The sequence below is a fragment of the Macaca nemestrina genome, chromosome 14, assembly GCF_043159975.1.
Source record: "Macaca nemestrina isolate mMacNem1 chromosome 14, mMacNem.hap1, whole genome shotgun sequence".
Taxonomy (NCBI): domain Eukaryota; kingdom Metazoa; phylum Chordata; class Mammalia; order Primates; family Cercopithecidae; genus Macaca; species Macaca nemestrina.
The window spans coordinates 91,609,441-91,627,095 of NC_092138.1; the positions used below are offsets into that span (position 1 = coordinate 91,609,441).

At 42.0% G+C, this 17,655-nt stretch overlaps 2 protein-coding genes across 7 annotated transcripts in view; one reads left to right on the top strand and one right to left on the bottom strand.

Moving 5' to 3' along the window:
- The window catches only part of LOC105487137 (F-box and WD repeat domain containing 2), a 35,089-nt gene extending 24,864 nt beyond the window's left edge, over positions 1-10,225 (bottom strand). Inside the window, exons 1-3 of one of the 2 annotated variants that reach the window (XM_011750446.2) lie at positions 10,149-10,225; positions 9,944-10,052; positions 4,576-5,085 (exon numbers count right to left, since the gene is read on the bottom strand). In XM_011750446.2, coding sequence (XP_011748748.1) covers positions 4,576-5,065 — 490 coding nt within the window. In that variant the 5' untranslated portion in view covers positions 5,066-5,085; positions 9,944-10,052; positions 10,149-10,225. Of the gene's footprint in view, positions 1-4,575; positions 5,086-9,681; positions 9,924-9,943; positions 10,053-10,148 lie in introns of those variants that run through there. The other variant, XM_071078252.1, reaches the window with a different exon arrangement.
- Positions 10,226-10,264: 39 nt separating this feature from the next.
- LOC105487142 (beta-1,3-galactosyltransferase 9) lies at positions 10,265-17,437 on the top strand. 5 transcript variants are annotated; one of them, XM_011750454.3, is made up of 3 exons: positions 10,276-10,725; positions 13,513-13,713; positions 16,082-17,435. In XM_011750454.3, the coding sequence occupies exons 2-3, from the start codon at positions 13,639-13,641 to the stop codon at positions 17,183-17,185; spliced, it is 1,179 nt and encodes a 392-aa protein (XP_011748756.2). In that variant the 5' UTR covers positions 10,276-10,725; positions 13,513-13,638; the 3' UTR covers positions 17,186-17,435. The 5 variants fall into 5 exon arrangements, with proteins under 5 accessions (XP_011748759.2, XP_011748756.2, XP_011748754.2 ...); XM_011750452.3 differs by having other exon boundaries at positions 13,547-13,713; XM_011750455.3 differs by having other exon boundaries at positions 10,276-10,432.
- The last annotated feature ends 218 nt before the right edge of the window (positions 17,438-17,655 follow it).

Below are 17,655 nucleotides of genomic sequence, written 5' to 3' on the forward strand. Positions count from 1 at the left end.
CCCTGAATCCCACCCACATGGCAAAAATTTATTACAACGGAGCAGCAGCTACACTCTTCAGAAAGGCAAGTGTTCTTGATTTGCTATAGTCCACACAGAGACTTTTACCTCAGTCAGGTCATCTTCCTGGTCCCAGTGTGTATGTTCCACAAGAAAAGAACTGCTCTAATTCATCCATGTATGCCCTCACTTTGTTTTTCAAACAGTAGGCATCCCATAAGTAAATATCTACTTAACAGCACAAAGCATAATAGGTTCCTTTCTTACCATTTCAGAAATAAATTGTGAAAGAGAAGGATAACTATCTCAATGTCATTAGCCATCCATCTCTTTAATAAAACTGTCTATTGCGTACTCAAGGCACTAATGTGAGAGTCACTGTAAGTTTATTGCCAAATTCAGGGTTTCCCAATTCCACCACAGTGAAAATTCAATCTCTTAAGTAACAAGATGACACGAACACATGTATAATTCTGTAACAAATACTTCTCTCACAGTTCCAGGGATGCTGCTGTTAGAAAAATTAAACTAATGCTTTGGATTATTTTCAACCACTGTACAACATAATTTTAAATATGCAAACCTGATGAATTGAATCAGAATAAAAATCCCATTAACATATAGACCCACCTAGAGAATAATCTTAAAATGCAGAATTGCAGGTATTAACTTTCCAGGTAGTTAGAGAATTCAGTGACTATTTCCCATTTACTTCCACTCCAAGTAACTGCAGTTTTTACTACATTTCAAAAATGAGGTTTGATAAGAGAAGAAAAAAACTTTTTAAAGCAAGGGGAGCTAGGCATGGTGGCTCACACCAGTAATCCTAGCATTTTGGGAGGCCGAGGCTGGCGGAGTGCTTGAGCCCAGGAGTTCGAGACCAGACTGGGCAACATGGTGAAATCCTGTCTCCACAAAAAGTACAAAAAGGAGCCAGGCATAGTGTTGCTCACTTGTAGTCCCAGTTAAACTCGGGAGGCTGACGTGGGAGGATCACCTGAGCCCAGGAGGTGGAGGTTGCAGTAAGCCAAGATCGCACCATCGCACTCCAGCATGAACTACCCTGTGAGAGGTTGTCTCCAAAAAAAAAAAAAAAAAGGCAGCTGGGTGCAGTGGTTCACACCTGTAATCCCAGCACTTTGGGAGGCCGAGGCAGGCAGATCATCTGAGATCGGCAGTTTAAGACCAGCCTGACCAACATGGTGAAACCCGTCTCTACCAAAAATACAAAAATTAGCAGGGCTATATGGTGGTATGTGCCTGTAATGCCAGCTACTCAGGAGGCTGAGGCGAGAGAATCGCTTGAACCCAGGAGGAGGAGGAGGTTGCAGTGAGTCGAGACTGCACCACTGTACTCCAGCCCAGGTGACAGAGGAGATCCTGTTTCAAAAAAAAAAAAATGCTAGAGGTGGTATGAAAACAATGGTCAACTGCCAGTAGGAGCTCCAAGCTCCAAGGTGATACTGCATCTTAATCTTCTTTATTTATTTATTTATTTTTTGAGACAGGGTCTTGCTCTGTTGCCCAGGCTGGAGTGCAGTGGCATAATCTTAGCTCACTGCAACCTCCACTTCCTGGGCTCAAGCGATTGTCTCACCTCAGTCTCCCAAGTAGTTGGGACTACAGGTGTGAGCCAGCACACCCAGCTAATTTTTGTATTTTTTTGTAGAGATGAGGTTTTGCTATGTTGCCCAGGCTGGTCTCAAACTCCTGGGCTCACATAATCTACCTGCCTTGGCCTCCCAAAGTGTTGGGACTATAGGCATGAGCCCCCTCAACTTAATCTTAATCTTTAACAATCATGAGGCAAAATCTTTTAAAATCTTTTTAAATCATGAGGCAAAAGAGACATGGAAAAGCCATCACCGCAACAGAGAAAGTACATCAAAGCCTAGAAGAACTGGTGATGCTGTTCTAGTAATCAAGCTTGTAACACAAGTAAAATAAAGTGTGAAATAACATCAGGATGACAAACCAAACCATGAAAAATGCTTTAAATCAAATGTTTATTTTCTAAAATTAGCAGAGTGTCTAGCATTTCAGAGAAAATATCACCACATATTATATACCCTTAATGAATAAAGAAATGCAATTGTAAAATGGTCTTGAGAAATGATACATCTCGATATTAAATATTAATATTTAAATTGAGTCTGGTGAGACTCTTGAGGGAGAAGCAAGTTACTTAAGACTGTATTGTCATTGTATCAATTCAATCTATCTGGAAAGGGCACTAAGAAGAGCTATAAAATCAGGCTAGGCACGGTGGCTCACACCTGTAATCGCAGCACTTTGGACAGCAGATCACCTGAGGGCAGGAGTTTGAGACCAGCCTGGGCAACAAGGTGAAACCCCACCTCTAATACAAATACAAAAAAATTAGCCAGGCGTGGTGGCATGTGCCTATAATCCCAGCTACTCGGGAGGCTGAGGCAGGAGAATCACTTGAACCCTGGAGACGAAGGCTGCAGTGAGCTGAGATCGTGCCACTGCACTCCAACCTGGGTGAGAGAGTGAGACTCCATCTCAAACAAACAAAAAAAATCTATAAAATCATTCAATCTTCCGTATCTGGTGATTCTACTTTTAGGCTTCTGTCCCAAATGAGCTCAAGGGAAAAAGAGGTAATACAAAGATACTAATAAAAACAGAAACAATCTGAATATGCATTGATATGGTTAAGCTTTGTGTCCTCACCCAAACCTCATCTTGAATTGCAATCCCCAGGTATTGAAGGAGAGACCTGGTGAGAGATGACTGGATCATGGGGGTGGTCCCCCATGCCGTTCTCATGATAGTGAGTTCGTTCTCTCAAAATCTGATGGTTTTATAAGGGCCTCTTCCCGCTTCACTCGCACACTCTCTCCTGCTGCCTTGTGAACAAGGTGCTTGCTTCCCCTTCACCTTCTGCCACAATCATATTGCCTTCTGCCATGACTGTAAGTTTCCTGAGGCCTTCCCAGCCATGTGGAACTATGAGTCAATTAAACCTCTTTTCTTCATAAATTACCCAGTCTTAAGCGGTTTTTTTTTTTTTAGCAGTCTGAGAATGGACTAATACATGCACTAATGTGGAAATGGCTAAATAATGACTATTGATATATTTACGCAAATGAACAGTTTATATTGTAACACACAAATGTTTATTAGAAGTTATCTTGGATGAAAAAGAACACCAAGTATTTCTATATATTATATACAATGTAAGGAAACAGGCATTGAATTATTAGTAAGAACTGCTTGGAGCTATTTTAAATGCTGCCTAATAATTATTTACATGCCTGTCAAAATGTATTATCTAACACATGGGCATTAGTTATAATCATATACAGAAACACATGCCCATTATAAATGGAAAATAACATATAATTTTAGATTTTTAATAACTATATTGTTTCATAAAATTACTTAATTGCCTAGTTTAAAACTATCCAACTCTCTCTGTTCCCAGGCCCAAACTCCAACTTCTACTACTTCTACTTAGAAGTAGTAGAATAATATAAATAGTATAATATACTAGTAGTATAATATAAATATATATATATATATTTTTTTTTTTTGAGACAGTCTCACTCTGTCGCCCAGGCTGGAGTGCAGTGGCGCAATCTCGGCTCACTGCAAGCTCCACCTCCCGGGTTCACACCATTCTCCTGCCTCAGCCTCCCAAGTAGCTGGGACTACAGGTGCCCACCACCACGCCCAGCTAATTTTTTTGTAATTTTAGTAGAGATGGGGTTTCACCGTGTTAGCCAGGATGGTCTCAATCTCCTGACCTCATGATCCGCCCGCCTCGGCCTCCCAAAGTGCTGGGATTACAGGCGTGAGCCATCGCGCCTAGCCTTTTTTTTTTTTTTTTTTGGAGATGGGAGCCTCACTCTGTCACCCAGGCCAGAGTGCAGTGGCACGATCTCAGCTCACTGCAACCTCCGCCTCCCGTGTTCAAGCGATTCTCCTGTCTCAGCCTCCTGAGTAGCTGGGATTATAGGGGCAAGCCGCCATGCCTGGCCTCTTTTTCGTATTTTAGTAGAGACGGGATTTCACCACATTGCCCAGTCTGGTCTCGAACTCCTGAGCTCAGACAATCCACCCGCCGCAGCTTCCCAAAGTGTTAGAATTACAGGCGTGAACAACGGGGCCCGGCCTCCTTTCCCGTATGTTAAAGATACAGAGAGGTTAAGTAACTCAGCCAAAATGATCTAACTACTTGCGAGGAGTAGATACCAATTTTTCCACTGTTTTTCCTCAAATACAGTGCCAACAGAAAAAGAAACAGAATTTAACAACCTGGAGGACTATACATGGAGGAAACACAGAGAAAATGTAATCTACAGCTTTGTAATTTCGCATAATGTTTAAAAGACAGTCTGAAGCGTTTTTCTCATAAAATTTTATAAAAATGATTGTGTTCTCTACAAAGAAGGAAGAGGATAAGGGGGGGGAATCCACTCAGGGATGGAGGAAAAAAAAGTCACTGTACATATCTCATATAATCAACACTTGTCATTCTCAAAGCTGAAGACTGGTTCAAGTTGAAATTCAAAACAAAACCCAAAAAACAGTTTCAACATCTCTTACCTGTACAGAGAAGTCCATCTTTGTAGTAAAGTGCATACACTCTGGCACTGTGTCCAATTAATGATGAGGTCTCAAAGGCTTCATGGTCCTCCAGTTGCTTCATTCTCAAAATAGCCTTCAAATAAACCTTCTTCCAGTGCAAAGCGTCCTGAACAGAATCATCTATCTGCCAGCCCAAATTTTTACATGCAGTCTGCCACACCTCTGTACAGGCACTTATCACCTTATTCCACTGTTTAGAGACGAGGCAGCATGTGAGTAAAGTCTGAGGATCGAGCCATTTTAACAAATAAAAACTGAGCTCCAGGGGAAGGAGTTTGAGGAAGTCCCGCTTGAGGAGAGTCTCTAGGTTATTGGAGAGATGCCTGAGCTGGACTGCCCCACTCAGACTAATCAGGTGATCCAGAGTTTCATTTTTCTGCAAGTCCGTCAGAGAAAGAAATGTAACAGAAATGTTATCAAGCCATGTCTCAAAGTCCTTTCTCTCCATAAGGTTATGGAAAATTTTACCTGTGGCACATCAAAATATTGTATTAGTTCTGCTCAAAAAGACTGTTCAAGCAAGACTGCTAACAAATGAAGTATTAAAAATTAGTGTAAAAAATCTGCCATTACAACTTTATGCATAGTTACATTACAACTTTACAGTTAATACACTATATTTATCTGAACACTTTCCATGCACACAAAAGAAAACACATTTGAGAAAACATACTTTAACAAATCATGATCTCCAAAACATAAGTCAGTGAAACAGATTGGTGTGTGTGACTTATTCCTTTTGAAGTCCTTTTGCACATGCTACATGCATCTTCATAGTAATAGATTTACCAACAATTCATTATAAAACAGTATATTTTATAATACACCCCTCCCCCATCAAAACCATTATAAAACAATTTCCTTAATGAATTCCTTAATACATTCTATTTGAGTACTAAAATCACAAAAGCAAGCACCAGGATGTGACAATCAGAAACAAGTTTCCTGAGCAGTAACCTGAGACACTGATTATCATGGCAGGCACAACCTGTCACCAAAATCATAGAACTGACTACTTGGTTTTGCAACAGATGTTCAGATGAAAAGGTTTAGGGAAGAAAAGTAAGCAGGTGTAGTAAGTTATCTGCCTCAGAAATTCTGGTTCTTCCAACTTCTTTATGGCACTGCCTGTTTCTAACATGAATTACCAAAGATCTTATTTGGCTTTAGTTTGTTTTTATAAGCCTCGTATGAGCTAGTGACAACTCTTAACCATGTGCCCCAGGGAGCCATGAGGGTCCTGGAGGCCTGCACAAATAAAGCAAATTAATAATCCTTGTGTTTATAAAACACCAAAAAACAGACATTATAATCTTCACTTTGCAAATGAGGAAACCACAGGTTAGAGAAGGTATGTGATTTGCCTATGTTCACAGGGCTCTTAAATAGCCGCAGAACAGACTGGATGCCAGTGTTCTCAAGATCAGGGTACCAAGCTCTCTCTCTGAAATAAGCGACAACCAGGAGAACCACGACCTAGTGGTAAGATCTGGGGGTAGCGTGTCTACCCATTAGACCATTTTCTCTTTTAGGAGAACGACAAATTGCTCCTGAGCTAACTGTAACAAACAATTTTTTTAAAGTATCCTGTATTAGTGTCAACTGGTATTAATTCACTCTTAATGAGGATTAAACTAATGAAAGATAACAAAAAAATAACCAGTAGAAACTATCTTTCTCAAGACTATGTGTTGATAGATGTTAATGCTGGGTGATGGGTACATAGGGATTTATTATTCTCTTTATTTCCATATATTCAAATATTTTCACGATTTAATAAAAACTTTCCTTCTGAATACTCAGTTTCTCACGAGACTGTCATATTAATTTTAAAAACATATGTCCAAATTAATGTGAAAAAGGAAAGTTAATTTCTTTCCAGACATATCACCTAGATCAGGTCTACACAAAAAGCAAGATCTCATCTTCCAACTTTGTTAATGTAAGGTGAGTAAAATCGTGAGTGTCCAATATCAAAATGGGCAATAACATTCTTAGACAAATAAGCAGTCCGATTTATTAGTAGAAGCAACCAAACCTTGCAATGACATATGTGCGAATAGTTTTGATTTCTGGAACTGTGACTAGACTTCAAGCTAATACTTCCGAAGCCAAAGTTTGGGCTAGAGAGGATTTATTAATTTGTATTAAAAATGTACTTAGCTGACAAAAAATTATCAGATAGCTAAAAGTTTTATCGACTTATCACGCAATAACAAGCCTCCTCCTTCCTCTAAATCCTAACAATCCTCTTATCTATATAACATTTCTTCAAAATCTCTATTTTTAAAAAATAATTTGCAACAAGACAAAGCAATTATCTTCTGTGGGCATCTGCATACTGTCACAATAGCTAGTTAATTAATATTGGTCAATTAAAAACACACACCAAAACACCTGCTCCGGAAACATTTTTAACAGTGAAAAGTGTGGTGTGGGAAGCTTCCTCCATCACATCTACATATACACACATACACACACATGCTGACACACATCTATTGTAGAAATGCTTGTATTTAAGTGAACTGAATTGTTACTCAAATGGCTACAAGGCAAATTTAGAATACTCATTAAAATCTTATCAGGTTCCCATCATTCACAAATATCTAAGAGACATACTATAACATGCCAAATTCACATGTATACCTATGTAACAAACCTACACGTTGTGCACAAGTATCCTAGAACTTAAAGTATAATTTTTTTAAAAAGTCAAATTAATGTGCCAATGACACCGCTAAAGATTATGGAAGAAGCTTTTTCAGAGAGCACCTCTAAAAAGCTCAGCCATATCTGAGATTTAAATATTCTCCTAACTCTTAATAAAAAAATTTTCCCAACTTTTAGATTGCCTTTTAAACCACTCAATCCCTTGTAGGATTGAGCAGTTCACCTCTGATTATTCTGAAAAAGGCATTTTTTTTCCCCTAAAAAAGCAAGTCTCACTAACCGCAGAATGTATTATTAAAAAACACCAATTTTTTACTTTTCCAAAAGGATCAACTAACTTTGGAGGGGGCTTTCTAAGGTAACAAGTCTAAACTGGACTCTTTTAGGCAGCCTCTAGAAATATCATATACTGGTTGCACAAACCTCAGGAAATGGGATTTCAATTCAACATGAGAAGCTTTTAAATCTCAGCGCTTTCCAACAATGGAATAGCTCCCTCCAGAGTAGTTTCCCATTACCACGAACAGTCAAGGACAGTTGCACACAGAGGCAGAATGAGATACATGAAAATGCTTTGGAGGTCAAATGTTTTACTGATTCAACCACTTCCTATGTGATTACGGGCATGTCCAACTAACTTTTAAGCTTCAGTTTTATCATCTGTAAAATGGAAGCTATCATCCAACTTGAAGGGTGAAACTTAGAAATATAGCAAGGACAAGCTTAGCACAGTGTACAGTCTAGGGGGTAAAAACTCAAATGGTACTTTTTGTTAGTTTTATTACTATGAATATCTGGCAGGAAAGATTTCTGTGACACTGAGGCTGGAATGGACATGACCACTAACATCTCTTTCGACCCCATCATCTTACCACAAAGTTTCTCTTCAAAATACCTGGAAGAAAAAACTCAAGGGCTCAAACTTACTAGGGGTTTAACTTGATAATTAAGAGCACCTGTTGGCCGGGCACGGTGGCTCACGCCTGTAATCCCAGCACTTTGGGAGGCCGAGGCGGGCGGATCACGAGGTCAGGAGATCGAGACCATCCTGACTAACACAGTGAAACCCCGTCTCTACTAAAAATACAAAAAAAATTAGCCGGGTGTGGTAGCGGGCGCCTGTAGTCCCAGCTACTTGGGAGGCTGAGGTAGGAGAATGGCGTGAACCCGGGAGGCGGAGCTTGCAGTGAGCCGAGATCGCGCCACTGCACTCCAGCCTGGGCAACAAATCGAGACTCCGTCTCAAAAAAAAAAAAAAAAGAAAAGAAAAGAGCACCTGTTTATTGCAGGCTCTCGTTTCCCAGCAGGTGCCTTATTCTATCCACATTCCCTGCTGTTTGGCCCCCTTACCCCACACCTCTACCTCAGAGTTAACATTCAACTTGCCCTCTTGCATTCAGTATCAATAATCACAAAGTGGGTCATGTAACAAAAAGACTCCTAAATTGGAAAAAGAGAGCCCGGGTTTGGTCTCAGGTTCTGCCATTAACTCCCTATGTTACCTTAGGCAACTCACATATTTATATTGGTTTTAAAGAAAAAGTACCACTGGTAAACATCTCATTTGATCTTCATAACCTCATGGAAGGTATCAGTAATGCCGCCCTTAACTAACATGATAAGGAAATTTATGGCTCAAGAAGTGGAGTGGCTTTCCCAGAATGGCATAGGAAGTAGCAGGCTCAATATTTTGCCCAGTACCCACCCTCCCCAAACCTATACTCTGAGGTGTTAGAGACAGGACCTTCTGGAAAACAGTGTAAATGTGTTTTCCCCACCTCCTCCTCCATCAGAACCTGGCCTAGTCAAGAGTGAAAGCAACATAATTGTTAGTGTTAGAGGGAAGGAGGCTTCATTTCCCCCTCTTTTCTTATCAAGGAGTACAGAGGCGTTGAAAATGTATACACACCAATAAACTTACATATGCATAAAATGTATTCTGAATATTCAAGAAGCTGACAACCCTGGTTGCCTCCAGACAGAACTGGAGAAAAGGAATGAGAGGTCCCTTTTTATCGTATACCTTTTAAAACTAAAAACCATGTAAGTATGATATACTATCAAAAAACAGCCTTTAGTTTTAAGGTGAATTTTTTAAAGCTTTGAAAGAATACAAATGTTTATAAAAATGCGTTCTGCAACTCCACTTGTTGCTGGGTGACCTTGGGCAAAACACTTCACCTGTCTCACGCCCTGTTTCCTCACTTGTAAAATACAGCCACGAAGAGCATTACCTACAAGGGCTTTTATGAGGGTTAAACAAGATAGTGCACGTAAAGCGTTTAGCACAGTACCCGGCACGCTGTAAGCCTACAGTAAATGTCGGTTACCATTTTCACTCAGCATTAATATTGTTATCTTTGCTTTACTTCAAGCAGCACCCCCCACACACACCTGTTTTCACGGCATACCCACAATTATGGCGCAGCACAGCTCTTTGTACTTCATAAACCACCTCATCACACTTCATCATCTTTCAAACATTTGGTAGCCCTGGGACATCACTGTTAACTCATTTTGCAGCTAAGGAAATGGAGGCAGTAGGAGGCAGTAACTCCGAAACCCTGTTTTCCCATTTCTAAAATCCAGATCCCATCAACCCATTCGTCGCTCCCAGGTCCCTTGCTCTCGGAACCGTGTTCCGCGCGGCACTGACCTGAGCGAGCGCCCCGGGGCCCGGGACCTCGAGCCGGGTTCACAGCTACTAGGCACGCTCGGGCCGCCAGAGCCTCGCAGCGGCCGGGTCCGCTCCGCAGCCATGGCGCCTGCAGGGAGATAAAAACAGCCAAGGCGCGGCAGGTCAGCAGAGGCGCGGGCGCCTGAAAGTCCCCTCCCCGACCGGCCCCGCCTCGCATACAGACCTGGACCTGCGGCCGCCGCTCCCGGTCCACAGCCTCACTGGGGAGCGGCTTCCGGTGCTGCCTGCGTCATCTCCGCGCGTCCCTCAGCTCCGCGGCGCCCGGCGGAAGTGGCTGCACTTCCGGTCCCCGCCCCGAGGTGGGTGGTGGGTGGTAGGAGGCTGGAGGCCAGGAGTAGGGATTGGGAGGAGAGCGTCCCGGGAAGTTGAACGCTCGCCGCGCGGCCCTGACGGTGCTTAGGCCGGATGCAACCTAGAACAGAGCTTCTTTTCGTACCGTACATCCAGGTTTGCACGGCGCTTTTGTGTCGCTCCTCCAATCCGATCTTGCACCAGCTCTGCAGTAGGCTTTCTTATTATCCTCATTTTCGGAGGAGAGGGAGCTGTGGCTCAGGGAAGTTGAGACGTGTCCAAATTCATACGACCTGTTGGGCCCCTCTTTATCCCGAACACTGTTCTAGGGGATAGGGTTCGTGAACAAAAAACGCAAAAATCCCTGACCGCCGGGGGCTTACATGTATTAGAAGGAGGAAGACAGATAGACTAAGTAAGGCATGTGAAAAGGAGAGAAATAAAGCAAGGTAAGGAGGTTGTTGAATGAAAAAAGACAGTCAAGTGATGTAGATTTGAATGAATCACAACATTTACACTCTAGCTATGCCCTGGTTACTTCACCTCTCAGACTTTGCTTCATCTGCATGGAAGTTATAGTGAACTCCCCATCGGTAGGCTCTGAGGATTGAAGGAAATTAAGCATGCAAACCTTTTTGCTTCAAGAACTAAAACTGAGCTAAAAAATTCCACGCACTCTTTCTTAACACTTGTTGTGTACCATCTCACTCAGCTCCCACAACAACCGCACAAGCTGGTAACTATTATTAGGCCCATTTTTAGAGATCGGGAAACTGAAATCAAAAGAGGTTTAGGCATCTTGCCTAAGGTCATAGTAAATGGCTGTCGTTGGATTTCAACCCAAACTGACTTCAGAGCACAAGTTACCCTTTTTTTTTTTTTTTTTTTTGAGGCAACGTATCACTCTGTCGCTCAGGCTGGAGTACAGTGACAACGATCTTGGCTCACTGCAGCCTCAACTTCTCCAGGCTCAAGCGATCCTCCCACCTCAGCCTCCTGAGTAGATGGGACCACAGATGCATGTCACCATGCCCAGCTAATTGTGTGTGTGTGTGTGTGTGTGTGTGTGTGTGTGTGTATTTTTGTAGAGGCAGGGTTTTGCTGTGTTGCCCGGGCTGGTCTTGTACTTCTAGGCTCAAGTGATCCACCTGCCTGGGCCTCCCAAAAAGTGCTCGGATTACAGGGGTGAACCATGATGCCCAGCACACAAGTTATCCTCGTTTCTCTGTAAGGGTTCCTAAACCATATATGCATACACGCACATTCACATGCATCTTATACCAACACTGTCCAATAGGCCTTTTGCCTATGATGGAGTTGTTCTCTTGGTGCTGTCCAATAAGGCAGTCACTAGCCTCTTGTGGCTACTGAACACTTGAAAAGCACCTGATGTAAATGAACTAAATTCTTAATTTTATTTAATTTTAATAGCCACATGTGGCTAATGGCTACCATGCTTGATAGCACAGTCCAATAATATAAACAATGACAGAGACACATATCCAGTAGACAGTAGAGCATGGCCAAGGTTCCAAGCATCCTGACTTCATCTAGGCTACTTGAAACAAGGGAAATAAAAATTGATTATGTGGGGTGGAAGTCAACTACGGTGTCCTAAAAGTAAGGTCTCAAGAGAGCAAATTTGATTTGCTAAGCAACAGGATGTCACTCTAGACTTTTAAGTCAGAACATGACTGATGACAGCATTATAAGACATTTAGGAAGACATGGATAATACAGATTGGATACTTTCTATGAAAGGGAAGGCAGTAGCAGGGTAATCAAGAAAATCAAGCACCCGTATCTCTGGAGCAAACATTCTCAACCCCAGTACAGTTTGATGAATCAAATTGAAAAGTGCAGATGGAGCTGCCCCAGAGATAATATTGTTTGGACCTCTCATAACAAAGAAACCAAACTGTGCAAATTTAAGCCCAGAGGGGATCCAGGAGCAAAATTCATGACTATAAAACATGTTTTAAATTGCAAAATGGAAGTAATATTTAATGAAATACAAGACCTATTCAATTGTTAATTTCAGTATATGTAAAATTGTTAAATTCAATATATGTAAAATTGCCTTTTTTTTTTTTTTTTTTTTTTTTTTTTGAGACGGAGTCTTGCTCTGTCGCCCAGGCTGGAGTGCAGTGGCCGGATCTCAGCTCACTGCAAGCTCCGCCTCCCGGGTTTACGCCATTCTCTTGCCTCAGCCTCCTGAGTAGCTGGGACTAGAGGCGCCCGCCACCTCGCCCGGCTAGTTTTTTTTGTATTTTTTAGTAGAGACGGGGTTTCACCGTGTTAGCCAGGATGGTCTTGATCTCCTGACCTCGTGATCCACCCGTCTCGGCCTCCCACAGTGCTGGGATTACAGGCTTGAGCCACCGCGCCCGGCCTAAAATTCCCTTTCATTTGAAATTTTAGGTTAGATTTTTTCCCACCTTGTAAATATTTTCAAGATTGTGTAATGATTGCTGAGAAAACATAGCTTTAAATATAAGAAGTTATTCCTAGCCAAAGAATTACAAAAGCTGTTGTAAATGGCTATTGGATGTTGAAGGAAAGGATGAAATATAGTCTGATATGAGAACAGAATGCTCAGTATAATTGCTTGTGTGACAGGAACATGAAAATATGCTGAATGTTGTTTATTTTCTTGAAATAAACTTGCTGGTAAAAATGATGTTTGGGATAATTCCTACACATGCATGCTCCAGGAAAGGAGAAAACATCAAATGTTTAGTTTCTTCAATTCCGGCTAAAATGGACTATATGTTGTCTTCCATTTTGAGCTAAACTTGCCTGGGGGAGGTAGTTCAGATGACTTAAAATTGATTTAGTAAAGTGCTTGCATAGCCCATACTAGGGATTCTGAATCTTTCCCAATGAGCCATACACCAGACCTCAGCATATGATGTTTCTTTGGGAGAAAATAACGCACCCACTACAGATGAAAAATATTCCTCTATGTCTAGCACAGTTTTTGCATGTGTATGTACCAGGGAGCAGGCATTACTCCAGCTGTTTAGTTTCTTGAGATGCACTCCAAAAATATAGGTTATATCTACTTGCGCAGCAATGCTGTGGAGAAGTGACCTGGGTAACTGTTCTTTGAACTTCCACACATGCTTTACCAGGAACTCAGTATAAAGACATGGGGTCAGTTTCATGAAGCACACAGGGTTGGAAGCATTTGAAGAGGTTTGCTTTTTCTATTCTTTGTTCTGGATTCACTCTAGCTGTAACATGATCAGCACCCACTCTTCTGTGCAGTCAGCAGGTATTCTAGGATCAAAGCTCAGGTTGATTGGCAAGAAACCTTATCCTCTTTACCGCAATTGCTGTTGGACTGGAGTGATCCTGAGATGCGTTTGGGCATAACTTGGCATCTGAACTCAATAATTTCTAAGACCCTGAAATTGCTCATAGGCAACATGCAAGTAAGTTTCTTATAATCTTTAAAGCATTTGATATCTAGTAAAATAGGCTTTGAGGAAGCTGAAACTTTTTCTATGTGTAAATGAGAAAATGGAAAGGAGTTCAGGTTATCATTGCTGGGTTTTTTTGTTGTGTTGTGTTTTTTGACTATTTAAAGAACATAGGGGCCAGGCGCGGTAGCTCACGCCTGTCATCTCAGCTCTTTGGGAGGCCGAGGCAGGCGGATCACCTGAGGTCAGGAGTTCAAGACCACCCTAGCCAATGTGGTGAAACCCCGTCTCTACTAGAAGTACAAACATTACCTGGGAGTGGTCGTGCATGCCTGTAATCCCAGCTACTTGGGAGGCTGAGGCAGGAGAATCTCTTGAACCTGGGAGGTGGAGGTTGCAGTGAGCCAAGATTATGCCACTACACTCTAGCCTGGGCCACAGAGTAAGACTCTGTCTCAAAAATAAAGAGAAAGAAAGAGCGAGCAAGGGAAGAAGGGAGGGAGGGAGGGTGGGAGGGAGAGAAAGAAGGAAAGGGAAGGAAGGAAGGGGGGGAAGGAAGGAAGGAAGGAAGGGAGGGAGGGAGGGAGGGAGGGAGGGAGGGAGGGAGGGAAGAAGGAAGGAAGGAAGGAAGGAAGGAAGGAAGGAAGGAAGGAAGGAAGGAAGGAGAGAGAAAAGAAAAGATAGGAGTTGTGATTCTCAGTGGTTAAAAGTGAGCTTTGGAGCTGGGCACAGTGGCTCTCACCTGTAATCCCAGCACTTTGGAAGGCTGAGGTGGGCGAATCACCTGAGATCAGGAGTTTGAAACCAGCCTGGCCAACATTGCAAAACCCCATCTCTACTAAAAATACCAAAATTAGCTGGGTGTGGTGGCAGACGCCTGAAATCCCAGCTACTCAGGAGGCTGAGGCATGAGAATCGCTTGAACCCAGAAGGCGGAGGTTGCAGTGAGCCAAGATCTGTAGCCTGGGAGAAAGAGCGAGACTCTGTCTCAAAAAAAAAAGAGTGAGCTTTGGAATCTGACCGATTTGAGTTCAAATCATGCCCTATCCTAACCTCTTACCCACTGTGTGATCTTGGGCAAATTACTAAGCTACTCAGATGCTCAGCTTAATTATGAAAATAACCTATCTGAAAGGGATATTACCAGGGCTAAATGAGTTAAGACACATAAAATGCTTATCACAATGCCTGGCACAAAAGCAAGTGCATAATAGGAGGTAACAATTATTATGGGAGGCTCTATTGATTGAAGATCCAATGAAAAGGGATTTAATTCATTTAATATTCCCTGGCTCTGTTATATTACAATTCTGCACCTGTCCTTTCAAACAGAAAGTTTTCGTCTGCATTGATGAGGTAGAGTAAGCTTGGCCTAGATCTATCTTACATCTCTGAAGAGGTGCTATGCAGATAGCAGTAATCTGTCCATATCGATGGAAATGTGAGATAGATTAGGAGACGTTGTCTTTATTTATTTATATATTTTTTGAGATGGAGTCTCGCTCTGTCACCCGGGCTGGAGTGCAGTGGCCGGATCTCAGCTCACTGCAAGCTCCGCCTCCCAGGTTTACGCCATTCTCCTGCCTCAGCCTCCCTAGTAGCTGGGACTACAGGCGCCCGCCACCTCGCCTGACTAGTTTTTTTTTTTTTTTTTTTTTTTTTTTTTTCAGTAGAGACGGGGTTTCACCAGGTTAGCCAGGATGGTCTTGATCTCCTGACCTCGTGATCCGCCTGTCTTGGCCTCCCAAAGTGCTGGGATTACAGGCTTGAGCCACCGCGCCCGGCCAGGAGACATTGTCAAAACAAACTCAGTATTAGATTGAATTGGAAAGTCATACTAGAAGAATGTAAATATTTGATAGTAGCCAGGATGCCATGGCTAACAAAAGCAGCCACTTCATGGAAAAATAGCCCCTGACTTTTGTAATTAGAGAAGAAATGGATCCAGGTGCTCCCATTCAAGAAAGAACATCATGTATTTTCCTACAGGTTTTTATCACAATGATACCACTTGTTAAGTTATATCCATGTGTCTGTGTCCAATTCTTGGTAATCACAATGTCCAAGACAGTGCCTTGTATATAGTAAGTAAGCAAGCTTTTATCCAAACAAGCAAGAAAACAACCAACTAACACTTTACTCAGTGTTCACTTTGTGCCAAATGCTGGAATCAGCAGCACTGGAGAAGACAGAGACACGATGCCTGCTGTCCAGGAGACCATGATCTAGTGGAAGAAATAGATAATAACAATATATCACAATAAACACTTAAAGTAGAGTGTACTGCTAAATGCTGTGAGAGGTCCGTATAGGGCTCAGTGAGGGCAAAAACAGGAATAGAGATGAAGCCTGAATGAATACTTGTCCTTTTCTTTTTTAGGTGACTTTCTGCAGACTTCGGACTCACCAGTGGTGTTTCATTCTTTTTAATGTCATCCTATTTCATGCCTTGCTTTTTGGGGCTGACTTTGTGGAGGAATACTTTCTGCATTCTTTGCCTTATATAGATATGAAAGTTCTTGAAATTAAGAATAAGGCAAGAAAATTGAACATAGAACCCCTAAGAAGTAATCTCTCCAAATATTATGTCCTGAGCCAGTCGGAAGTATGTAAAGGGAAGAACATTTTTCTGCTGTCTCTTGTCTTCAGTAGCCCAGGAAATGGAACAAGACGGGACCTCATTAGGAAAACTTGGGGCAATGTGACCAGTGTCCAAGGGCATCCCATTCTCACACTGTTTGCTTTGGGAATGCCTGTTTCAGTGACTACCCAGAAAGAGATCAACAAAGAGTCCCGTAAGAATAATGATATAATTGAAGGAATCTTCTTGGACAGTTCTGAGAACCAAACCCTGAAGATCATTGCAATGATACAGTGGGCTGTGGCTTTCTGCCCTAATGCCCTGTTCATTCTCAAGGTAGATGAGGAGATGTTTGTCAATCTACCAAGCTTGGTAGACTATCTTCTCAATCTGAAAGAACACCTAGAAGATATCTATATAGGAAGAGTTATTCATCAGGTTACACCCAATAGAGATCCTCAGAACAGAGACTTTGTCCCTCTTAGTGAGTACCCAGAAAAATACTACCCAGATTACTGCAGTGGCGAGGCCTTTATAATGTCCCAAGATGTGGCTCGAATGATGTATGTGGTTTTCAGAGAAGTACCCATGATGGTGCCAGCTGATGTGTTTGTAGGAATTTGTGCTAAGTCCGTTGGCCTTATACCCATCCACAGCTCAAGGTTTTCTGGGAAAAGGCACATTAGATACAACAGATGTTGCTATAAGTTCATTTTTACATCCTCAGAAATTGCGGATCCTGGAACGCCCCTGGCATGGAAGGAAATTAATGATGGAAAAGAATGTACACTGTTTGAGACATACTATGGGCTCGTTTCCTGCAGACTTCTGACGTACCTTGACAGCTTTAAACGTTTTCACATGAAGACCATAAAAAACAATCCCACGTATTTTGGTGATTAGGATTTCTTTAATTTTCCTTACGAGTCGATTATTTTAAAGTTACCTTCTACCCTGTTATGGAAAGCATCCCTTCTTTCTGTGTTTTATGTAGGTTCTCTGAATCTTTAATTTTACTTGCAAAGGTACAAAATGTTTTCTGTGCTCTGGTGTACTCAATTACTGAGATCTCATTTTAAGAAATTTAAGTTGGTGTAGCATGATTCTTTTCAAAATAAAATATTTCTTTCAGAAGAGAAAACATTATGTTTCATTGTTTGTTTTGTTTTTTGGGTTTTTTTGTTTTGTTTTTTTGAGACAGGATCTGGCTCTGTCGCCCAGGCTGGAGGCAGTGGCGCAACATAGGCTAACTGCAATCTCCACCGCCTGGGCTCAAGGGTTCCTCCCACCTCAGCCTTTTGAGTAGTTGAGACTATAGGCGTGAGCCACCATGCCCGGCTAATCTTTTTTGTTTGTTTGTTTTTTGAGACAAG

What these genes read in the sequence shown, in the direction of transcription:
- LOC105487142 (XM_011750454.3), top strand. Translation starts at nt 13,639, where the DNA reads ATGCGTTTGGGCATAACTTGGCATCTGAACTCAATAATTTCTAAGACC. An exon ending in TGCTCATAGGCAACATGCAA is followed by an intron (nt 13,714 to 16,081) that starts GTAAGTTTCTTA and finishes TTTCTTTTTTAG; the next exon opens with GTGACTTTCTGCAGACTTCG.